The sequence below is a fragment of the Pelophylax lessonae genome (genome assembly GCF_965119305.1).
Source record: "Pelophylax lessonae genome assembly, chromosome: 4".
In the NCBI taxonomy this organism is placed as follows: domain Eukaryota; kingdom Metazoa; phylum Chordata; class Amphibia; order Anura; family Ranidae; genus Pelophylax; species Pelophylax lessonae.
This window is the reverse complement of record NC_138771.1, coordinates 195,261,222-195,286,599: the sequence shown is the minus strand read 5'-3', so window position 1 is coordinate 195,286,599 and position 25,378 is coordinate 195,261,222. Positions and strand designations below refer to the sequence as shown.

Genomic DNA, 25,378 nt, shown 5'->3' with positions numbered 1-25,378 from the left:
TTCCTGCACACTATTACCACAGAACTGTCTCCTAATTCATCTGTGATATTTTCAAACAGTTGCCGCAAAGGAACTATTTTAAACATAAAGGTAGTGTTATGATCTAAAACACTATTATTTACATACAAACATGCCCAGTACATTTGTCATTGTTTGAGTATTGCAAGGAGCAGCACATAAATTGTATTAAATTACAAATGTATACGTTGATTCATCAGGTTACAGTGCAGTAAAAACAGATTATATGTTAAATCTAATTTGTAGATTGTATTTGCAGTGTAAGTTACATTTTAAAGTGTTTGTCTATTTCTGTCACTAAAGGCTGACGTGCAGCTTTTTAGGCTGTGGTTGCTGTTGCTTTTTGAAAACCTTACAAGTATGCCCCAATGGGGTCATCAGAAAAGATGAGCAGTGGATGAATTCTGGACCTGGTATTTGCCTATAAGAAATCTAAGGCAGCACAAAGAATAGTGATAGTGTGCGAAGTGTGGTAACTCACAACAATCAATTTAATCATAGATCAATGTTGATTTGCGATTGGTTGTTATGAGTTACTATACAGTACTTAGCACCAACTAATTAAGGCCAATATTGTGAAATTGAACTGACCCTGTAATCAGTTTGAGCAGTCAAGGATATACTGTTTCCAACTGGGTTGGTTACAAAGGCTTTTGCTGTAGCTTATTTAAAAAAACTGCATGAAATAAAGCAATTATTAAAAAGTGACACTATATAAAAACATACGTTACACATTTCAGTGAAATGGTACTGGCATGCTTACTGGCTCATTCTGTATTCAGTTTTGCTCTTAAAGGGCCAATGCAAAAAATACAACATGCTAAGCCTATCTGGGTAATAGAATTGCAGAGTTCTGTACTGGAGGTAAGCCATTACATCTGACTGCCCTAAAACAGCAAATGTACAGTATTTATTCTAGTAGCTGTACAACTATATTGTATTGGAAAGATGCTGAGTTATCTAATTTAGATCTCTGAGTTTCTAGACCCTAAATGCTTAGGAAATATTGCAAATCAAGTTTATAAAATCACAATGTTCTGTACCGGCATACCTGTAAATAATAGATAACAATACAAAAAAATCAATAAAAGTTTTAAAACCTTCAGTGTAATCAGCAAGCTGTTGCAAAGCAGTTAAGGACTGCAAGCTTTTCAGCCACTAAAGGAGCTATTAAAAAAAGAGAAAAAAAATCACAGAATATGCTTGGCATCTACACAAAAACTGACACATTCTCAGTGGACTGACCACTACTGTGCTATGGTTTCTATTTTTGTCCAGTCTTCCACATTGGCATCTTCCACTCATGAACTTGGGTCAGTAATGTCCATATTTGTTCCAAATAGTGCAACCAGCTGTTCTTCATAATTTGCAATGTTTCTTTTCATAATTTCCATACAGGGTCCCAAAAGCCTTTCGAAGGCTTGAACATCCATAGCTATGAGATAGAAAACAAAATAATCAATAGTGGGAACTCAATAAAGGTATAATTACAATACACATTTCTGTCAGTAGTCTCCTTAAGAGCTACCTGCACCTAATTCAAGCAAGCATGTGTGCCATGTTGTTAACAATACAGTCATGTGTAGCAAATTCAGGTAGTTCTAACTACTGCCACTTTAGGACCCTATCACTATGGCATCAACATTTTTTTAAAGAGTTACCACCAGTCCTCAGATTAGGAAACTGGTAATGATTAAGACCAGTAATAAGCTGGCATATAGAGGTATGCAAGTACTAAGAGTAGGCATGTCTATGCTCAGAAGCTGTCAGGAAATGTATCCTTGGCCCTATAAAGCTGTCGGCCAGGAGATTCTCCAGCCAAAAGCTAAATGTAAACAGAAGGGCCAGGAAGACTGGTGATGTCATTACCTAGATATGGCAATGGCCATATTTGGGAAAAGACTTGTCACCTTTATATCAGTTCTCCTTCAGGTCTGCCATATTTCTGGTTGACAGTGCATAACAAAGGGTCGATATGGATCCACCCACTGCTGTGCATTGTCAATCAACAGCCAGGCAGACATGATGGGGAATTAGTCTATCAGTTCCCAATCGGGCTTCACCCAACACTAGTATAAAACTCCTCGGCTATGCATCTGTTGGCATGATGGGTGTAGTGGCCAAGGAAGGAGGGAGTGCACTGAGCAAGTAGTGTCCATTGTCTCTGACAGATACATGAACTGAAACCAAATTACATTGGCTCATTTCCCTGAAAACAATTTACAGACCAGACTATAAATGAACATTATGCTGTGAGTGGAGAACCTTAATAGGAATCATTTAATGGTTATAAAGATACATTATTTTGTCAAACAAATTTACCCTCTTACCTGACAATTAAGGCCCGGGAAGACGGCGGAAACTATCGTCTACTGTATACCAACAATCAGCCAACTGTAGGAGGTACAGTTTGCCCAACTGTAGGCAAACTAAACTGGAGCGTTTCCCCTGCAGTGCCCCTAGTGGTAGAAATGCAAATGATTCTTGTTTGAGAACTGCATTGAGAAGGACAGCGTTACTTGAATTGCAGTCCAGGATATGCTTGCCTTCAGCTGAGCCTGAGAGAACTTGCAAAAATGTAAGACTTTACATAGGGACATGGCGGTGTGAGGACGCTTCTACACGGTGCTCCCGCTCCTTGTCCTCCCTTCTCGGCAAACACACTACCCTTCTAGCTACTATGAGCGTCCACAGAAAGAGGAAAACCAAATCTGCTTCCGCAGCATCTTCCAAGCCGACCTCGGTCACCCCGGTCCGCTCCTTCTTCCCGGAGTCTCCGGGCCCGTCTCCCGCGGCCCTGTCCCTGACTCCACGTGGTGGCCTGGGATCCACAGCCGCCCCCCTGCCGGGACAAAGCTCCTCTCCTCTGCCTCCCATCCGCGTCATGGCCGCTGCCGAAGCGTTACCCACCTCTCAGCCATCTACCGCTGCCCAGATAGGAGACACTGCTGAACTATGGGCTCTCCTCCGGGCTCTGCCTACCAGGGCAGATATGGAGGCCATTGTGGCTCAAGTGGCGGAGCAACACAGACGGGACTATCAGCAGCTCAGTGGTGAGGTGGCCCAGCTGGACGGTCGCCTCTCGGCCGGAGAATCTGCAGTTAGTGCATTTCAGTCTAGGGTGCTGGCCCTGGAAAGGACTCAATCCTCCCATACCGAAACGCTTGCCTCCCACCAGCTCAGGATGGAGGATTTTGAAAACCGGAGCCGTCGTAACAATTTGCGGCTCCGCGGCATCCCGGAGGCTACTGGCTATGAGGACCTGGTCGAGACGGTGCGGGCTATCCTCTCCCTGGTCAGTGCACCGGATCCTCAGGCCCCCTACGAGTTCGACAGGGTTCATTGTGCCCTGGGTGCCCGGCCGTCTGACCCCTCCAGACCCAGGGACGTGATCTGCCGACTCCACCGGTACACTGTTAAAGAGAAGGTGCTTCGGGATGCCTGGGAGAGGGGTCCGGTGGACTTCGATGGGGCGACGGTGCGGATCTTCCCGGACATTGCCCGGGGTACTTTACAGAGGCGTGCGATGCTGAAGCCCTTGCTGGAGCAGCTGAGACAACCGGAGCTCACCTACCGCTGGGGATTCCCGCTGCAGCTCACTGTGCGGAAAGCCGGGTCCTCCTTCACCCTTCGCAGGCACGCTGACCTACCGGCCCTGTTCACCTTCCTGGACATACCCCCCGTAGAGTTTACATAAAGTCTCAGAAATCTTTCATTAAGGTCTTCATGTTATATAGTTTAAAATGCCACATCATAGATATATTACGGTATTTATCATTGTAAAAGAACATATTTCACACTATTTTTTTTCAATTTTTCAAAAAAAAAAAAAAAAAAACATTTGAAAAAAACGGAATAAAAAAAAAATGTCCCCAATTTTTCGATTTTTTTGTCCCCAGGCCTACCCATCTCTATTATTAACTGAATAAAAATAAAAATGAAAATAAAAAGGCTAGCAAAAATATAGTCACAGTTTTTCTCAGTAGAGCTGAGAAAGACATCCTACCTTCTAGGATAGAAAACTATGCATAGCGGTTAACGTTGGGTTATATAGGGCTTAATGTGTTTTGTTGCCAGTGTTCCAACCTCCTGAATGTGACTGTGTAGCCCAACAGTTTCAACATAATTAGAAGAAATAAAGATTCCATAACTATGTTATTTATTTATTTTTTCGTGAACTGACCTTTATGATAAGAACATAATACATTAGAACAAAAAGTGCAGTTGAAATTGCAGCTTAGAGAACTAACCCCATATTTAGCTATGAAAATGAGCACAATGTGACCTACCTAAACATTTTACACTACCAACAGCATATGCTGAGGCAGCTCGGGGTTTGTTGGTCACCAAGGCAAGTTCTCCAAAATACTGCCCTCTGGAGTATCGAGCGATTTCAACTGCTTCATTGTCTTCAGAATCTGCTTTACTCTAAGAAAACAAATAGGTATTCCACTGTGAAATGAAAGCTATTTAAGTGTATACATACATTAAACAGTTATTTTGGAGTAACAGCATAAAGCAAATCAACATTTTCACTTACAGTGGGTACGGAAAGTATTCAGACCCCCTTAAATTTTTCACTCTTTGTTATATTGCAGCCATTTGCTAAAATCATTTAAGTTCATTCTTTTTCCTCATGAATGTACACATAGCACCCCATACTGACAGAAAAACACAGAATTGTTGACATTGTTGCAGATTTATTAAAAAAGAAAAACTGAAATATCACATGGTCCTAAGTATTCAGACCCTTTGCTGTGACACTCATATATTTAACTCAGGTGCTTTCCATTTCTTCTGATCATCCTTGAGATGGTTCTACACCTTCATTTGAGTCCAGCTGTGTTTGATTATACTGATTGGACTTGATTAGGAAAGCCACACACCTGTCTATATAAGACCTTCCAGATCACAATGCATGTCAGAGCAAATGAGAATCATGAGGTCAAAGGAACTGCCTGAAGAGCTCAGAGACAGAATTGTGGCAAGGCACAGATCTGGCCAAGGTTACAAAAAGATTTCTGCTGTACTTAAGGTTCCTAAGAGCACAGTGGCCTCCATAATCCTCAAATGGAAGACGTTTGGGACGACCAGAACCCTTCCTAGAGCTGGCCGTCCGGCCAAACTGAGCTATCGGGGGAGAAGAGCCTTGGTGAGAGAGGTAAAGAAGAACCCAAAGATAACTGTGGCTGAGCTCCAGAGATGCAGTCAGGAGATGGGAGAAAGTTGTAGAAAGTCAACCATCACTGCAGCCCTCCACCAGTCGGGGCTTTATTGCAGAGTGGCCCGACGGAAGCCTCTCCTCAGTGTAAGACACATAAAAGCCCACATGGAGTTTGCTAAAAAACACCTGAAGGACTCCAAGATGGTGAGAAATAAGATTCTCTGGTCTGATGAGACCAAAATAGAACTTTTTGGCCTTAATTCTAAGCGGTATGTGTGGAGAAAACCAGGCACTGCTCATCACCTGTCCAATACAGTCCCAACAGTGAAGCATGGTGGTGGCAGCATCATGCTGTGGGGGTGTTTTTCAGCTGCAGGGACAGGACGACTGGTTGCAATCGAGGGAAAGATGAATGCGGCCAAGTACAGGGATATCCTGGACAAAAACCTTCTCCAGAGTGCTCTGGACCTCAGACTGGGCCGAAGGTTTACCTTCCAACAAAACAATGACCCTAAGCACACAGCTAAAATAACGAAGGAGTGGCTTCACAACAACTCCGTGACTGTTCTTGAATGGCCCAGCCAGAACCCTGACTTAAACCCAATTGAGCATCTCTGGAGAGACCTAAAAATGGCTGTCCACCAACGTTTACCATCCAACCTGACAGAACTGGAGAGGATCTGCAAGGAGGAATGGCAGAGGATCCCCAAATCCACGTGTGAAAGACTTGTTGCACCTTTCCCAAAAAGACTCCTGGCTGTATTAGATCAAAAGGGGGCTTCTACTAAATACTGAGCAAAGGGTCTGAATACTTAGGACCATGTGATATTTCAGTTTTTTTTTTTAAATAAATCTGCAACAATGTCAACAATTGTGTGTTTTTCTGTCAGTATGGGGTGCTATGTGTACATTCATGAGGAAGAAGAATGAACTTAAATGATTTTAGCAAATGGCTGCAATATAACAAAGAGTGAAAAATTTAAGGGGGTCTGAATACTTTCCGTACCCACTGTAAAAGGATTCTATCAGGACAAATTACCTGTGCAACAAAATTGTAAAATTTCATTCTTTGATTTTTTTTTGCTGGACACTAGTTTTGGAACAGTCAGTGTACTATACATCTACTGAGCTTTCTTGCTTGTGACATTATGCCAGAAGTAGTATGCATCCCAGAATTTAGCAGCTTCAATCTGAGGCTTCTTAAGGTGTCAGCAACAAAATGTTATCTTTACAGATCAGACCAAAAATGCCATATGTATGGTCATGAACAGAAAGTGCAATATAGCTTTGGCTGGGAGCTCTCAGGTTAAATAAAAAATCATCTATGTTGGAAAATTTCAGCCAGCAGTTACTGTCTTCACCTAAGTGCAGGCTCAGCGCAAGGGAACATAGAAAACAATTGCTTTTTATGTGCCACGTTTACATCATACAGATATGCTGCAGTGTGCTGCATAAAAATGCAACATGTCTGCATATTTACACAGTGCAGTGTACCTCACCTCACCACCGGTCACTGCACCAAAGTGCATCACATATGTTGCACAGATTTGAAGTGTTATTTTGTGGCACTTCAATAAAGTTAAAAAAAAAGAAAAATGTATACAGTGTGATGCATTGTAACAAAGCATTGCACTAGCCCTCATTGCCCCTAGACAATGAACAGCAGTGTATGCGCAATATAGCATGTGGGCTGGAGTGAACGAGCCCTTGCTGTATGTGAGGCAGCAAGAAATGCGCTTTATCGTTGCAAGCCAGTAGATTTTATCATCACCAAATTACAAGCAAAAGGAACTGGGGTGAACTGATGTATTATAGCAATACCAGGGTGAAAATCTGAAGTAGTGAAAAAGTGGGCTGTGTTCCCTATATACATCTGAGGGTTGCTTTTTCAATATTGGCTGTAGTGTGCATTCTTAGTAGCAATTAGATTTGAAGAGAATCTAACACTTTAGGCCTCATGCACAAAGGGCGTTGGAAAAAACGAGCTTCAAAACCAGTTCTGATGCCAGGAAAAAGCAGCCGTAAAACATGCTTTTAGAAATGTGTTATATTGGGGTAGTGCACGCTTTAGCAACATTAGTGTTTAGCAGCCTTTCTCTGCCCTCTTCTATTTTCCAACCTCAAATCTAACTGCTACAGCTTAAAAAACGTCTGGCGTGGCCTAACGCTGTATGCAGCCTTTAGCAGTGTCAGGCGTTTTTAAAGCCTAACGCTGCTGCTCCAGAATTGGCCCTGATTTTTTTTCACAGCTTGAAAAACGCTTATGCCACTTACAGCTCCTAAAAGCCCTTGTCTGCAGGAGGCCATAGAATAACATGGAGGGGTGTTTTTAAGCAGCAAAAAAAAAAAAATATGTCTGAGGCTGCTAAAAGCAGCTGTAAAAATGCCTTGTGTGCATGCCGTCTAAAAATAAAGAAAGCTGCTAGAAGATATAAAGTGCAGGCAACTAGAGGTGCCTGTACATACCAGCTGCAGCTCATATTGTCAACTGCTATGGTTGTATCCTGGGCCACTCTGAACAGGCAATGGGGATGGACAAGCTCTGAGACTGTTCAGAATTGCCAGAGTTTTCCTTCTTCAGAACAGCCTGCCATTTAGGCATAGCAAAGTGTAGTGAGATTTGCTGTAGTTATGTGCATCTATCTGTAGGTGCCTACCCTTTAAACCTCCCATCATTTTGCTTTTTAAGTGACAGTTGCCCTTTATTTGCAGGACCCTAGCCTTATATTCCTTGTGACTGTTTTACAAAAGTCAGCCCCCCTTTAATTTGTTTGCTGTATTAATTTGTTCAACTAACACACCAACTCAAAAATATTATCATTTTGGTTTGGCTTTTAATTTTTCCATTAATATATATTTTAGGAATAAATATTAGCCTACTGCCACTAATAAGAAGGGGGGGGGGGGGGTTGTGTTTTATACAATGTTTCCTGCAAGTAGTACTTTTTGAATGCATTCTTCTGATACCCCATAGTGTTGTTTTCAGCACTAGTACATAGTGTTATATTACATGTACTCAAAGGGTTAATTTTTTATTAAATACAGTGCAGTGCTTCATTCATATCTTCATTCATTATTATATATAGTTTGTGTTAACAGTGCTGTGACTTGTATACCGATATATTACTTGTTTACATTTCTTTCAAAATGCCTGAAATGTATTCATTTAATTTTCACACAGGTGTACGCTGAGAGCCACTTATCACATTGCCAAGAGGAAGGGAAGGGCTGGTTAATACTTAAGTGCATTAGTACCTCTATGTACTTCATACAGGAATGAAGGTTTATGGCTGCCATATGCTTTAATGGTTTAAATAAAATTAATTTGATTTAACATCCTGGAGGATTTAAAGTGTACTACTGCTTTGGAGGAATTCTTGTTGGAATGATCAAATGCATCTTTATGTTATAGGTCATGTTATGACATTCTATACACGCGGAAATAGGGGAAGAGTTCTATAGCTGAGATTTTTATAAAAGATACAGTGAGCATCTTTTAGGTAACAGTAAACATTGTAAATATGCTTTTACCCCCAACCTAAATATAAATAGGGTAAGTGTGCGGCCGCAGGCCGGTATTTGTGGGAGGAGCTAGCGGGCTTTATAGCGCCGCCCCTCCCCTAGACCAGCCTGCTGCCTCGGATCGTCACTGGTCAGGTGTTTCCAGTGATCACCTGACGTCGGATCTCGCTGTTCTTCCTCGTGGACCGGACGTCCGGTCGGGCCGTGTATCAGGAAGCGCTGCTCGCCGAGCTCCTCTACCACAGCGCAGCCTCCAACAAGTGCCTGGCTCACCCTCCACTGCTATCCTGTCCGGCTCCCCAGCATTTGGCCACCGTCTGCTCTGCTGCTTCTGTCGGCCACTCCGCTGTTTTCTCCCCGCTGTTCAGCAGGGGGTCAGGTACTGCAGGGAATGGGGGGGAGGGGGGGGGTGGCATCTTCCTGCACACACTGCCTGCCTCTCTATAGGCCACGGCTATTTGTCTTCACATACGATCCTGCACACACTGCCTGCCTTCCTGCAAGGCCACGGCTACCTCCATACACAGACTCGTGCACACACTGCCTGCCTCTCCACTAGGCCATGGCTACCTCACATTTATGTGTCTCTACTCTCATTTCAGCCTCCGTTAAGCTTGTCTCCCCCATCTCATGTTCCCTGCTTTGTTCCTGGTTGTCACGGCTGTTATTGCTTTGGGGGGGGGGTGGCCCTGTCTTACCAGTGGGAGGGGGGGGGGTTGGTACGTGAGGGTTGGTGGGAGGGGGGGGGTCTCATGGCTCGCAGGGTGTGCGTGTTCTGTTTGGTTCCTTATGATGTTCTCCAGTGGGGGGTCTGGGTGACCCCCCCCTATTTTTTGACCATTTGCCTTTTTTCTTCAGGTTCTCACCATGTCCTTCAATACCGGCATCAGGTACTACTTCAGGTTCAGGTTCATTGTGTACCTCACGGCTCCACTTATTTTAGTCTTCACAGACGCTACTCTGGCGTCGCCCATAGACACTGGTAGGCCATTCTGTCATTTGCCCCCACTACACTTAGTCATCTTTGTCTGGTTGCCCGGTGGTCAGCCCCTTCCAGGTTCTTCAGGCTCATACACTCCTCATGTGCTTCACCTGCGGTTGCTTTGGTTCCCGTGCTCTGTCACGGCTTCATCACCTCCACGCACATACCACATTTCATGTTGTCTGTCCTTCTTGTCAACACTGTTATTTTCTGTGGCACTCCAGCTGTATGGTTCTGTCATGTATTGCCCCCCCCTCCCTTGTAGGGCAAGTCAACTGGCTGTTAGGGTTCAGGTGCTGGCCTTAGACCCCCCCCCCTTCATAGCCGGTCCCGCGAGGCCAACCTCCCAATCTCGTCTGAGATTATTTCGCCCCTCGGGCCAAATCAAAGTTAGCGCCTCGCTCCCCCCCGTTCTTGGGGGTATAGTTAGGGCCTCACCTGTCACGGCCACACGTTTGATTCTTTTACTGTCACCGAGAGGCCAACTTCCCGCCACCACGTCAGTGGCTCACGCCCCTCGCCCAAATCATAGGTAGAGCCTCTCACCGGCCGCTTGGCTTCTAGCAGGGCCTCACCTGTCACGGGGTAGTTAAGTTCTTCGCCTCTGGGCTTTAGCTAGCTAGCCAGTTGTTCTCCATTCGTTACGGTCGTTAATCGGACTTGGGTGTTCTATTTTTTTCTGTTTCCTTCAACAGTGGGCCTCAAGGTGCCATCCTGGAAGAAGGATCTTCCTCCCCCCCCCACGCCAGCCAGAATTGGTACCCCTGTCAGATCCGGTACCCCCAGGGGTCGTCGGGTTCCGTCCCCGCTGGGCTCCTACGGGTCTTGGACTATTCCAAAGATCTCCGCGGTCCTACGCCAGAAGGGAATCCTGTTCCCGGCCACAGCAAGGAAAGCGGAACTTTTCAATTTGATGATGGAACACCCAGAAGATCCGGGACTGGGCACCAGCTCTCAGGGCTGTACGTCTGCTATACAAGGGACCCTGGACTCCATCCTATCTTCCCTGCAGTCCATCGGCGATAGGCTGACTAAGCTGGAGGACGCCAGTCCGGCTCAAGGGGGTCCCCCTCCTTCCTTGCCGGTCCCGACCCCAGTTCCCGCTAGTGATCAGGGTAGGCCCCCAGTTCCCATCTTGCCTTCTTCCTCGGTTTCTCCTATTATCACCCCGGCCCACTTGGTCCCCGCGGCTCTCCGCAAGGATATCTTGGAAGGGAAGGATGTCAACCTAGTGGCTCTCCTCATTGCCTCCCAGGACATGGTCGAAAGTAAGGTCTACAATTACGGTGATTTGTCCGTAGTCATGAAGGCCAGGGACCCCAGGCTTAATAAGAAGCTCACTATCCCCGAGTTTGTCCTGGCCTTCGGCATCTACAGGGACGTTTTGTGTTCCGTTTACCCGCAGCGGCGGGAAGAGTTAGATCTTTACCTGCATAAGATAGTGGATTTAGGGCATAAATACGGGGGTTTTACCTTCTTCGACTTCCATAAGTCAGTCTCGGCCAAGGCGGCGGCAGCCTTGGCTCAATTCAACGTTCGTGTGGATTGGAGTCTGCTGGATACCGAGCTCTTCTGCAGGCACTTCGCAGGCTTGGCACCTCCCTCCTGTGCCACATGCTCCTCCACATCACATTCTGCCAGCCTTTGCCCCATGGAGGCTGTATCCTCCCCGGCTGGGGTCCCAGGGGGGGGTGCTGGCAGGTCAGAGCAGCGTGGCCTTAGGGATAAGCTGGGTCGTCCCATCGTGTTCTTAGGTAAAGCCCAGGTTTGCAACAATTTCAATGGGGGGGCGTGCAGCTTCAGTGCTTGCAGGCTGCTCCATGTCTGCTCCATCTGTTTCAGGGCTCACACGAAATCCATGTGTCCATCCAAGATTTACCCTAAACAATGACTAACCGGGGTCAAGGTCGAGGTGCTGGAGTTTTACCTGCAGGCTTATCCGTCTCCTCACCTGGTGGAGTATCTGATTCAAGGGTTCTCGGGTGGGTTCCACACTGGGCTGGTGTCTCTTCCCACTGGGACTCTGGAATGTCCCAATTTACTATCGGCCAGGGAGGACCCGGAGTCGGTAGATCTACTACTTGAGAAGGAAGTGCAGGAGGGGTTCATGTTAGGCCCCTTCCCGGCCCCCACCTTCTCCTCTTGGCGTACCAACCCTATCGGTATTGCCACAAGCAAATTCACCAATAAAAAACGCTTAATTATCGACATGTCGGCTCCTCATTCTTCCACCAACCCCAGCCTTAATTCCCTTATTCCTTCAGCCGAGTTCTCTCTCCACTATGCCACCGTGGACAATGCCATCCAGGCCATTTTAGGGGCTGGCAGGGCTGCCTGGCTCAGTAAAACGGATATTGCCAACGCTTTCAAGCTGCTGCCTATTCACCCCTCCTTATGGCACATCCACGGTGTTAAGTGGAGGGAGAAATATTATTTCGCCTCCAGGCTGACCTTTGGGTCTAAAAGCAGCCCCAAGATTTTCGATTCCTTTGCAGAGACGCTCTGCTGGCTCCTTCTGAATGTCTCCAGGTGCCCCTCGGTGTTGCACTACCTTGATGATTTTCTGTTGGTCGAGAGTAGCAACTGCACGCCGGTCAGTTTAAGAAGTACCTTGGCCTTATTTTCCACCTTAGGGGTTCCCCTGTCACCAGGCAAAACGGTCGGTCCGGTCACCAGGTTGGATTTCTTGGGGATTACCCTGGATTCCGTCTCTATGCAGTCCAGCCTCCCTGTGGACAAACTTGAACGTATTCGTGGGTTGGTAGGCAGGTTCTTGGAACTAGGGTCTTTTTCCAGGAAGGAGTTGCAGTCCTTGATCGGGTCATTGAACTTTGCCATGCGAATCATCCCCCAGGGCAGGTCCTTCATCTCTCGGTTGCTGCGGCTGTTGCCAGGTCTTCCGGAGGGTGTCATCTCCCACTTGGATCCCCATGCCAGGGTGGACCTGGGCATGTGGGTTGAGTTCCTGGAAAGCTGGAACGGTATCTCCATGTTCATCCCGCCCATCTCTGCCCAGTCCCCTGTGTTTTGGACGGATGCGGCCGCTAATACCGGGTTCGCAGCCATCTTCGGGGACTCATGGTTCAGGGATAGTTGGCCGGCTGAGTCTCTAGCCTTACCTGCTTTCCAGGAGACCTCAGCTTTGTTTGAATTATACCCTATTGTGGCAGCTGCTGTCACCTGGGGTAGGTGCTGGTCAGGGATGGCAGTCAAATGTTTCAGTGACAACATGGCTGCTTGTGACATCATCAACAAAGGCCGGTCTTCATCCCTGACTATCATGAGGCTGGTCCGCAGGCTGACCTTGGTAGCTGCCACTTACCAGTTTTTTCTATACTGTGAGCATATTCCGGGTCACTCCAACTCAGCCGCTGACGCTCTTTCCCGCTCCAAATTGCAGGTTTTCTTCACTCTCCACCCGACGGCCGACAGATGCCCCACGCGGACCCCGGAGTTCAAGGATCTGCTCCTGGACTAGCCCGTATCATGGCGCATGGACGGGAGTTGGCCTGTATGGCTCTGTCATCCAACACCAGGAAGGCCTATGACCGAGCCATGGCCATCTTCCAAAGATTTTTAGTAGAATTCGGGTTGGATGACCAGTCAGTGCAGACCATGGTCGCCTTCGCTGCTTTTTGCCACCTCCAACTTAAGTTATCTGTCAGTACTATTAAACTGTATCTGGCGGGTGTTCAACACCACGTTCTGACGCACCATCCAAACTCCTTGCCTTTCCTCCGGGCATATCCTCTGAAGAGCCTCCTGAAGGGCATTGGCAGGATGGATCACCATTCCCCCATCAGGCGGCTGCCGATAGATGGGGAGAAATTCAGGGCTCTCTCCAACTTACTGGACACGACGCCTTTTGAGCCATACACGAATGCAGTTGTCAAAGCGGCAATGTATCTTGCCTTCTACGGCTTTCTCAGGCCCGGGGAGTTTTCGGTTGCTTCCACAGCTGAGGGGCGTTTGTGTCTCCTCAAACGAGATCTGGTCAAATGGGGGGATCATTATGTTTTGACACTGCAGTGCACCAAGACCAGGCAGGTGGGCCACCCCATTACCATCCCGTTTTACCCGTCTGGGAATCATTGGTGCCCAGTCAGAGTGTTGGATGTTTTCGTGGCTCAGACCCTGAGCACTCCCGGCCATGCACCGCTCTTTACGCTACTGGACGTTCCCCTCACTACGTCCAAATTCATTTTTTACATACGTTCACTTTGCATCAGACTGGGGTGGGACCCTGCAGCGCACTCTGGCCATTCCTTCCGGATAGGTGCGGCTACAGCTGCTTCTGGGAATAATACGCCAGGCCATATCATTAAAAGGCTTGGTAGGTGGGAATCGGATGCCTTCCAAGTTTATATACCGCACCCAGAGAAGGAATTGAGACTGGCATTTCGCAGGCTTGTGTCCTAAGTTGTTTTGAATAAAGTGTGATGTCTTGCTTACTCTTTTGCCCTCTTTATTTACAGGCTACCCCCCTTACGTCGGTTCAGGCACACCACACCGACTGTCCTTACCAGGGTGACGACTTTAAGTATTGACCACAAGTGTGCGGCCGCAGGCCGGTATTTGTGGGAGGAGCTAGCGGGCTTTATAGCGCCGCCCCTCCCCTAGACCGGCCTGCTGCCTCGGATCGTCACCCCACCCTCCTTCACCCTTTTTCTCAACCTCTTTCCCTTAGGGGTGCCCTCTTTATTTACAGGCTACCCCCCTTACGTCGGTTCAGGCACACCACACCGACTGTCCTTACCAGGGTGACGACTTTAAGTATTGACCACAATTTCTATTCTGTATGACTGAAGAAAGGTGGAGGCCAAAGAGATGGGATTTTAGCGCTATCTTAGGGGGCACAACAGACTGGATCCCTAATGCTTTCACTACTATCAGTACTGCTACACTATATTCTACTTTACCAGATTGTAAAAAACAAGCCCCTCCCCTAATGTCTGCATTAAAATCATTAAAATAGTTATAGCTCTTTGAATTCTATAGTGACCATTAAACAAATGGCTTTCTGAACTGACACAATTATGAATTATAAAGCATTTTTAATAACCATCCTAATAACACACTAAGAAGTCACTGTTCTACCATAAAAAAACATAAACTTTAAAAGGGTTAATGTAAAGAAAGTATATACAACCAAAGCCATACCTTGTGTTTCATGGTTATTCTGACTTCTCCAGATTCTACAATAAAAAAACTATCTGCTCCATCTCCCTGTCATAGGAAACATATTATATCATTGAGGGATGCTGAAAGAAGCACACACAAATGAAATACAATAAAAAGATATTACACTAAAGAACATAATAAAAATAACAGCTACCATGTGATATGAAGCAGAAATGCAAACAAGCAAAACAATGTATCAAATGGGTAAAAAGTATGCCCATTTAACAGGCCCAAGGCATATCTCTATGAACATTTTACATATGGTCAAAATTGGACTGGATTGTAAAATAAGAAGAACCTTGGAGAAATTTTCCAAGTTAAATTTAAAATGGACACAGAACTACATATAGAAGTTCTGCTTTGTAACAGCAGCACTACTTTTGCTCTTTTAGTGTTTCAGAAGAATACGTCTGCCCATGCTAATGCCATATTTTTTTAAAGAAGGCTTTTTCTAAATGAAAAAGATACAATGCCATTGCGGTTTAAAATAGAGAAAATGCTAGTACATACATTTAAACCCTTCATAATATATGTATGTACCCATCCATTGATACTGACCTTCCCTGAAGCTCTGTTCATCTGTAGAAGAGCCAAATGTAATCCCAGTGTAAGCTCTGCAATAGCCTGTGCTGAAGCTTACACAGGGTAAATATTCTTATGCCCTTCCCCCATGTGTTCAAGCCTTACAATTGACTGTTAAGGCCACATTCAGACTTTCAAATGGGCCCAACACTGATTACATACACATTCCAGGGCCCATCACTCGCAAGTGATCATTGCATGTGGACAGCTTGCAATCAGCTGCAGGAGCTGACAGTCTCCCATTGCTTTCAATGGGGCTGCCTCCCATAGATAATTAAACACAATAGGCTAAGTGCGACTTTAAGTGAGACCCCTTGCCTACAGCTTGGTGCCTCATATAAAGTCCCACCGTGCGATTTTCGTGCGTTTTTGGTGGATGCAGTCTGATTTGACCTTATTTTTTCCGTATACAGGGATGGAGACCAATAGCATGACCTGCTTGTCTCACACAAAGTCCCAAATAGGAAATTAGGGATTGAAAGGCATTGTGCTTTACAGGCCATGCCCCATATATAAAATCCCTATTTGTCTTTATACTGCATCCACCAAGGGGATGGAGGTGTAATGCTTCTCAGATGGTCCTTTCCAGTTTGTACCATCGTTACAACTTAGTTATTTGAGTTTTTAGACAACAGACCAGTCATGGATGGGGGTGGGTTGGGGGAAGTTGGGCTGTCTCCCTCCCACCTGTTTCCCCATCCATCCATTAGCAGCCATGTGCTCCCAGTGTGGAGACACTAATTTAGGAAGTGTTAGGACTGCAGATAAAACAGGGTGCCGTGTAGTGGCTCTGCAGCTTACACATGCGTTTGCAAATGTGTGTCAACTAAACCCCTGTTCTTTGTATCATGAGACAGGTCTACTTGGTTGGTGACAGACTGGAGGGTGAGTACATCAGACTGGGGGCTGGCTGACTTTCATGCACCTCTTATAATCCTTCAATCTCATTTTTTTACCATAGATAATTAGTAGGAACTCCTGCTGGGGTTCTTGCATGTATTCGGTGTTGAGCCTATTCGTAAGTGTGAATGTGGCCTAAAAGAATGGTCACATGCTCCCCCATGCTCAGAAGTACTAGGTATTTTCAAGGGCTCTCTGACAGATAATCAAAACAGCAGAGGAGCACAGACATCTGCAAGTGGGTGGGAGAGGTGGTATAAAGGGAACCTGTCACTTTTCCCTGAATGAGTAAAATTACCTCTACAAGAATCTCCACACGCATAAAATAACAAATACTAAATTACGAAGCTGATTATTTTGCAGTCCTGTAATATGACATTTTTCCAATAGACATAGTTTGTAGCCTATTTATTGTAAATGAAAAATATGATTTTACAAGTATAAAATGTAATATTTAAAAAAAAATGTACCTGAGCAATGATTTGTTCTCCATCACTGTAGTTTTTGGTGTCAATGACATCCACCACCTTTAAGCGTTCTGATACCTACAGAGAAATAACACAGAAACACTGTGATTTTGCAAATACAGTGGGGAAAATAAGAATTTGATCTTCTGCAGATTTTGTAAGTCTGCACACTTACAAAGAAATGAAGGGTCTATAATGTTTATTATAGGTGAATTTTACATGATAGAGACAGAATATCAGAATACCAAACATCCAGAAAAAAATCCAGGATACAAATGGTATAAACTGAGTTGCAGTTCAGTGAGTCAAATAAGTATCTGATCCCCAAGCAAAACATGACTTAGTACTTGGTGGAGAGGTAAGATGTTTCTTTGTTTCTTGTAGTTAGTGACCGGGTTTGCACACATCTCAGAAGGGATTTTGGTCCACTCTTTTTCACAGATCTTCTCTACTTAAGATTTATTGGCTGTCACTTGGCAAGTTTCAGCTCCGTCCATAAATTTTCTATAGCATTAAGGTCTGAAGAGAAACAGCCCCAAAACATAATGTTTCCACCTCCATGCTTGACTGTAGGGTTGGTGTTCTTCCTCCAAACATGGCGAGTCCCCCTCCTCAAGAAGGCACATGAACAGTCATGACAATGAACATCTAAATGATTCAGAGAAGGATTGGGAGAAGGTGCTGTTGTCAGATTAGACCAAAATTGAGCTCTTTGGCATTAACTTGACTTACCGTGTTTGGAGGAAGGAAAATGCTGACTATGACCCTATGAACACCATCCCTACAGTCAAGCAGGGAGGTGGAAACATTATGCTTTAGGGCTGTTCCTCTGCTAAAGGTACAGGCCAACTATTGAGTGGCCAATAAACTGGGCCGTGTAGTGAAAATTCCTGGATGAGAACATTCTTCCCTCACCCGGAACATTAAAGATGGGTCGTGATGGGTCTTCCAACATGAAAATGACCCAAAACATACCGCCAAGGCAACAAAGGAGTGGCTCAAGACTAAGCACATTAAGGTCATGGAGTGGCCAAGTCAGTCTCCAGATCTTAATACTATAGAAAATTTATAGAGGGAGCTGAAACTTGGAGTTGCCAAGAGACAGCCAAGAAACCTTAAGGATTTAGAGAAGATCTGTAAAGAGGAGCGGACCAAAATCCCTCCTGAGATGTATGCAAACCTAGTCACCAACAACAAGAAACGTCTTACCCCTGTGCTTGCCAACAAGGGTTTCACCGCCAAGTACTAAGTCATGTTTTGCTTGGGAATAAAATACTTATTTTACTCACTGAATTGCAACTTCATAGCATGTAATCTTATGTAACGTCATAGCGTGTATCATATAGCATTTGTTTTATGTGTTTCTCTGGATTTTTGGTTGATATTCTGTCTATATCATTTTAAATACACCTATGATAAAAATTTTAGACCCTTCATTTCTTTGTAAGTGGGCAAACTTACAAAATCTGCAGGGGATCAAATAATGATTTTCCCCACTGTAGTTACATAGAAACAAAGTGACAGCAGATTATAGCCTATAGAGAGACTGTAAAACATAGTAATCCCAGTAGGTCTTTCTATTTCCATGAGAACCATTTAATTTGATGGAGTTCAGGGTACGCCCTCTACACTTAGAAGTGCAAATCCCTTCCACCAAGGGGAGAAGGAAGCACTAAGAAAAGGAAAGAGGGGAAGGGACTCCACACTCTGGTACACATCCATCAGAAGGCATTCAGGTATAGTCCATGGATCATTAGTCAGGTATCTGATCCACAGACCCCAGACCTTTTCAAACACCTTCATTTTGCCATATAGGATTGCCGATAACCGTTCATTTATCATAAGCCAGGAAAGCTTGTGATTAGGAATGAAAAAGAAAGGATTGGCAGCACTCCAGATGAAGTCAAAATCCAGATTTATTGACTGGACATCCCAACGTGACAATAGTGACAAGGTAGACGCGTTTCACACACTACACTGTGTGCTTAATCAGGTAATGATTAAGCACACAGTGTAGTGTGTGAAACGCGTCTACCTTGTCACTATTGTCACGTTGGGATGTCCAGTCAATAAATCTGGATTTTGACTTCATCTGGAGTGCTGCCAATCCTTTCTTTTTCATTCGTATATCCATGGAGGCGAACCAGGGTGTGCCCCGGTGGGTGTCATTAGGCTTCTACACCACCTTGAGCAGTGAGTTCTCTTCCCTTGAAAGCTTGTGAGTAAACTGGTCAAATGCTATAGTAGCCCACTTCCAATTTCTGCTATGTTGATTTTAGCGGATACAAATATAAAAGTGAGGAGTTGTCTCTGATTTTTCGAGGCTTCTTCTACCTTGCATGCCAGCAAGGCATGTTTTGGAGACTTGATTAGACTGATTTGAGTGAAGGTAAAAATGAAGTTATAGATCCAATATCGCCTCACCTTAGAGCACTGCCACAATATGTGGTATGCAATCCCTTCCTGACCACATTCTTGGAAACACTTTGGAGAAGCTCTGGGGACATAGGCAGCCATTCTGGGTGGCAAAATATACCATCTCAGCAGTACTTTATAGTTTGCTTCGATAATAAAAGTGATAATGAGTCATCTCAAGGCTGCCTGTGCTATCGAGTGCCAATCCTCAAGCTCCTGCTCCTGCTCCCATTTGACTATGTAGCCCTTTTTAGCTGAGGTATAGTTTTTTTTTTTTTTGTATAAGTAGATCTATGCTTGTCCCAAACATATTTGAATCCACTTACTGTTAACTGAGTCTACCTTTGCTGGAAGTCTTTTCCAAACATTGACTACTTTTTTGGTAAAATAATACTTGCTAAGGTTAGTTTTGAACTTCCCTCCTGCTAGTTTGAGGTCATGTCCCCATGTTCTTGATCTTGGCTCTATATTGAAAATACTTCCCTTCTGAACTTTAGTCACCCCCTTGATGTATGTTAAAGTTTCAGTCATGTCTCTTCTTTCCCTTTTTTCCTCCAGACTCTACTTATAAACCTCCTGAAGTCTTTCCTGCTAAGTTTTATCCCCCAGACCTTTCACCATTTTTGTTGCCCGTCTCTGGACTTATTCTATCTTATCAATGTCTTTTTGTATCTGAGGTCTCCATAACTGGACACAGTATTCTAAATGAGGTCTCACTAAAGATCTATAAAGATCTAAAGATCTATATAGGGGACCTCCTCCCTTCTGCTGGTGATTCCGCTAATGATGTGTTGTAGAATTATATTCACTTTTTCCACTGCATGGCTACAAGGCAGCCAACAGGGCAGTATAGACATCACTCCTGTAGGAATTCAGGGCATATCTTTTTCAGAATGGGGACAGCCATACAGAATTTATTTTGCCTGTTATGCAGAGAAGACTGCTCTCAGTGTCATATGCAAGACAGGACAACCAGCAAAATACAGGTAAGTGTAACAGACAGCTAATGAAAGGAATAGCAAGTCTTGGTCTGATAATGTTTTAGGCAGTCTGACCATTAGATCATCCAAAAGAGATAGTATAACTCTTTTCCTGACAACAAGGCTTAACGCTTCATTCTCTTACAGAGATGAGATGAAAAGGTATGTAAATATAGTTAGCAAAATTATTGAGTTAAATATGTTATTTTTCATACTACAATAACATGTAGGAGTGGGTAAGGATTCTTGGAGATTATGTACTATTGGGCCCTATGATTTCTGTGGTGTTAGTAATACTTACATCTAAAGACTTTAAGAATGGTAGAGACTCTATAAAATTTTCATACATTCTTCTCTTTTTGGCATTGTTTTTAACAATTATTCTCCGGAAAGTTGCTCTATCCTTTGGATCAAACAAAAACAAGGAGTTAATCATAATGTTCCCAGATTACACTATTTTACAGTCGTTTATAGTCATTTTACACAGAAAAAAATAGAAGAATCATGATAACTCATTATATACAACATACAGAGCTACCCAACAATTAATAAATCGAAAACCTATTAGTTCCAATGCTGTATAATGCAAATCAATCATAAGGGACAGGAAGTAAAGGTAAATACTCTTAATGGGACAAATAGGGAAAATAAACTTTACAGGGTTTTCTAACCCTCCCTTACTCTATTCAAAACTTAAAAAAAGTGTTTGCCTATAGTTATACTTTAATCCAAATACATGTTGATTAACCAGTTATGTGAAACAAAGGATTAATGCTGCGCTATGGTGATGTGTAAGGTGCCTCCAAAGGTGCTGCTGTGCGTGAAATCAAAAGGATTTTATAAATATTAATGCAAAGAAACAGCGCAGATTTGGTGTAATGGACAATAAAGTGCTCGACGTGACTGAATGTATATATGAATAATATCAAAATTCAAACTCTATAATAAAATTACAACACCCCGTGAAGTGAATAAATATATAGAGTTCATAGAAAATAATAATAAATAATAAATCTCCAATAACAGTCCACAAATAACAGTCCAAAATATTGATTCAGTGCTTCTGCAAGTAGCCAGTGAAAATTGCTGAAATAGAATAAGGTGCTCAGGTGCTGGAAATCAAGTGAAATGGCATGCTGCAATGGTGTGGTGATATGGTGACTTTATCCTCTCCCCTCCAGTTATGGACTGGAAGGATTTGCCCCCTTAATGACCAGGCCATTTTTTGCAATTCGGCACTGTGTTACTTTAACGGACAATTGCGCGGTCGCGCGACGCTGTATCCAAATAAAATTAAAGTCCTTTTTTTCACAAATATAGCTTTCTTTTGGTGGTATTTGATCACCTCTGAGATTTTTATTTTTTTGCGCTATAAACAAAAAATGCGTCAATTCTGAAAAAAAAAAACAATATTTTTCACATTCTGCTATATAACATTCCCCAAAAAAAAAATTAAAAATCTAAAATTTTCCTCATTTTAGGCCAATTTGTATTCTGCTACATATTTGTGGTAAAAAAAATTGTAATAAGCGTATTGTGATTGGTTTGCGCAAAAGTTATCACGTCTACAAACTAGGGGAAAGATTTATGTTATTTTTATTTTATTTTTAATTTTTTACTAGTAATGGCGGCGATCTGCGATTTTTAGCGGGACTTCGACATTGCGGCGGACAGATCGGACACCTAACTGACCTTTTTAATGCTTTTGGGGGGACCAGTGACATTACTACAGTAATCAGTGCTAAAAATATTCACTGTTACTGTAATAATGACATTGGCAGGGAAGGGGTTAAAATAATGGGTGATTAAGGGGTTAAATGTAAGCCTAGGGCAGTGTTTACTAACTGTGGGGGGATGGGCTTTTGAAATGACCAAATAGACCAGTGATCCTATATAGAAGGATCACAGGCGCTCTGTGATCATTTAAGAGAGAAGAACCTTCTCTCTCAGTGGGGAGCGATTGCAGGCAGCCGGCGGCCCCGTGCATCGGCATCCCCGCTGCCTAGTGGGGATGGGAGCGGCAGCGTGCGCTCGCCCCATAGCACGACGCACACGACTGACGCAGTGCTACGTCAGTTCGCGCTGCCAAGCAAGCCTGCCGCAGTAAAACTGCGGCGGGCAGTCGGCAAGTGGTTAAATAAACCAAATAGGAGTCCATACACCATGTAAAAAATGTTTTCCCACAAAATGATAAAATGTGTCATCACATCAAATGTGGTAAAGTGGCTGTGTTTCACACCCTTCATGATGCACCCCAGTGATACTATTAACTCACAGTTTTTTTTACTACAAAAAGAAGGTCGCATTTAAGAAAGTATAAAAGGAGAAAAAGACTCATAGCTCAAAATAGAACTAAAGGTAAAACTTCCATTTTGGATAGAGCAAGGAAGGGTTATACTCGGTTTATTTTTTGCCATCTGTGCCCCATTGGGAGGATTTAGCTTCACTTCCTGTCTCATAGCCAAAACAGGAAGTGTGTGGAAATCCCTGCAAATTAAGGGAATCTCTTGGGGACCCCCAGGTCACCATAACTTGTGTCCCCATTGGACGATTTCCCCTCTATTACTGTTCTAGGGATAACCCAAAATTTGGGATTTTTTTACTTTTACTTTCAATGCCAATGGTAAAACAGGACAAATAGAGAGGCTGAATCTTCTTATTTGGGGTACAGATAGGAATACAAACTCACAGGGGTTCTAACCCCCCCCCCCCTGTACTCTATCTAAAACTAAAGAAAAAATGCTGTCTTTAGTTATACTCTAAAATGGCTGTTTTTTTTAAAAGTTACATCGAAACAATCTAAAGGTATTCACAAAAAAATGCTTTAGCCCAGCACCAAGAATCTGACGGTTAAGAGATAAAGCGAGTGCCACACCAGCACACTTCTTCTGAGTATGATGATGCCACAATACTCAAACCCTGTCCAACATCTTGTTACCTCCCTGCAGATGTCATCTTTTAAATGTCTAATCCTTAGTGCTGGGCTTAATTTGTCAGTACTGCTGGATTATTAGGCATTCCTTTGTATTTGAACACTGTTAGCATGCGCTGTTTAACCATTTTGCAACATGTGGTGTGAAGATTCTTTGTCACATTGGAAGATATTTGTTTAAATACTGCAAGGTGTATTGAACTGTTTTAATTTATTCAACATAACTTTGGATTCATTTTGCACATTTCGTGTAAATGTTACTGCAGTTTTTGTTTGATGGATTATTGATGAATTGACTATGCATATTTTTATATATGCACTGTATGATTTCTTTGCATTTTAGAAACTATTAGGTTTTTATTCATGAATTTTTGGGTAGCGCTGTACAGTATGTTGTGTATAGTGCCCCTTTAATATCATCTTGATATTTATACAGCAGCTTGATTTGAGGGTTGGCTTAGGGTTGAGCGCAGAAATTCCTTGTATTTTTTTGAATCATAATAGCCCAGACTGGAAACATTAATTAGTGCAGCTAGCTTGGTTACAAATGTTGTTACATGACACATCATATTTTGCCAATTCCTGCTCTATAATTGTACCACCAACTGTCTGTTTTGTATTTTCCTGTATAAAAATTGTTGCTAAAGTACTTTAATGTACATACTTTTCAACCAATTTTAACAATGCCTGGCACAACTAGTATGTGGAGAGGCAGAACTATTCAGTTGATACTCCTGGCTCCATATACAGGTGCCATCAATCAACATGAAGTCCAGCTCCTAAATCCCAAGACCCCCAGTGACCTGTATCGAAACAGCAGCAGAATCCCCACCCTGGAATATGACCAGTAAAGAGCAGTGGTTATTAGACAGTGGTCATTCTGCAACAATATCAGATTTAACCAGCAGGTAGAAGGTGCAAAAAAAATCTGAAAACACTTTGAGGTTCATTTACTAAGACCAGACAGTGCAAAATCTGGTGCAGCTTTACATAGAAATCAGCTTCCAGGTTTTTTGCTAAAGCTTAATTGAACAAGCTGAAATTAGAAGCTGATTGGCTATCATGCACAGCTGCACAAAATTCTGCACTCTCCAGTTTTAGTAAATTAACCTCTTTGTCTCTTTTGTGAGCTTTTGGAAGGATTTTGGGTCTGCTTTATATAGGCACAGCAGTTAGTTCTCAAAGTAGGACCCGATCAAATATAATTTCCCCCAGGGCTAGATTTATATCCCCCCCCCCAGGTTAACTGCCTTGTGCTGCTTTCCTCCTGAATCAGTCAGCTAGATAGATTTAGTATCACAATAAGAAGATCAGATGTTAAGCCACACAAAGCGAACCAAAAAGAGTTTGCCCGTTTTACAGTACACCTATAGGCTATGTCTAGAATAGCAGGACAAACTGTTGACATACTCTGTTAGCAGACTAGTTTAGGTGGAGGAGTTTTACTAACAAAAGGCATAAGGTGTCCACAGCGGCAGCAACAATTGATTTGGATTGTACTGACATTTGACACTGAATGATTAAGTTGTATTGCACTGACAAGAAGGGCAGCAGTCTCGAACCTAAAGCCTAGTACACACGCAACGATTATCGGCCGACCGATCGTCCGACTTTTGTCCAGAGTGGTGTTTTGTTGGTTGGAATGTGCCTAGACTGCACACGAATTTTCCTGCCTGACAAAATTCTACTTCAGAAGTGATGTCATGTGTTGGTTTGCTTTCTTTGTGTTCTTTCTTCTCTAAGCATGCCCAGACTTGCTCATTAGATTTTTCTCTGTCGAAATCTGTACTGACTGCACGAAAATCGGCCATGTTTTGACGCGGACAATAATTTTATAGCCTGCACACCAGATTTTTTTTGGCCGAAAAGTCGGAGTTGGTTGTCGGAAGCATCATACTAACAAGCCGAAAATCGGCAGATCGGTCGTCGGACGAAAATTCCCTGCTGAATTTTGATGCGTATGTACGAGGCTTAAGGGTCCTTTCACACGGGCGGTCCCGTATGTCCATTTTTCATCCCATTTTTTTGCGGATTAAAAATGGACATAATGCATGTCAATGGGATTGCAGATGTCAGCGGATGGTCATCCGCTGACATTCGATTTGCGTCCTTTCCGATCAGTTCCGTTTTTTGGAATGGAAGAGAACCCTATTTTTCTTCCGTTTAACCACTTAAGCCCCGGAAGATTTTACCCCCTTCCTGACCAGGGCCTATTTTGCGATTCGGCACTGCGTG

General features: G+C 43.7%; 1 protein-coding gene across 2 annotated transcripts in view; it reads right to left on the bottom strand.

Annotated features, from left to right (window-relative positions):
- Positions 1 to 580: 580 nt before the first annotated feature.
- The window catches only part of PRKAR2B (protein kinase cAMP-dependent type II regulatory subunit beta), a 288,149-nt gene continuing 263,351 nt past the window's right edge, over positions 581 to 25,378 (bottom strand). For both annotated transcript variants that reach the window (XM_082254393.1, XM_082254394.1), the window contains exons 7-11: positions 20,513 to 20,614; positions 16,820 to 16,894; positions 14,847 to 14,912; positions 4,308 to 4,446; positions 581 to 1,453 (exon numbers count right to left, since the gene is read on the bottom strand). In XM_082254393.1, the coding sequence (XP_082110519.1) occupies positions 1,320 to 1,453; positions 4,308 to 4,446; positions 14,847 to 14,912; positions 16,820 to 16,894; positions 20,513 to 20,614 (516 nt within the window). In that variant the 3' untranslated portion in view covers positions 581 to 1,319. The remainder of the gene's footprint in view (positions 1,454 to 4,307; positions 4,447 to 14,846; positions 14,913 to 16,819; positions 16,895 to 20,512; positions 20,615 to 25,378) is intronic.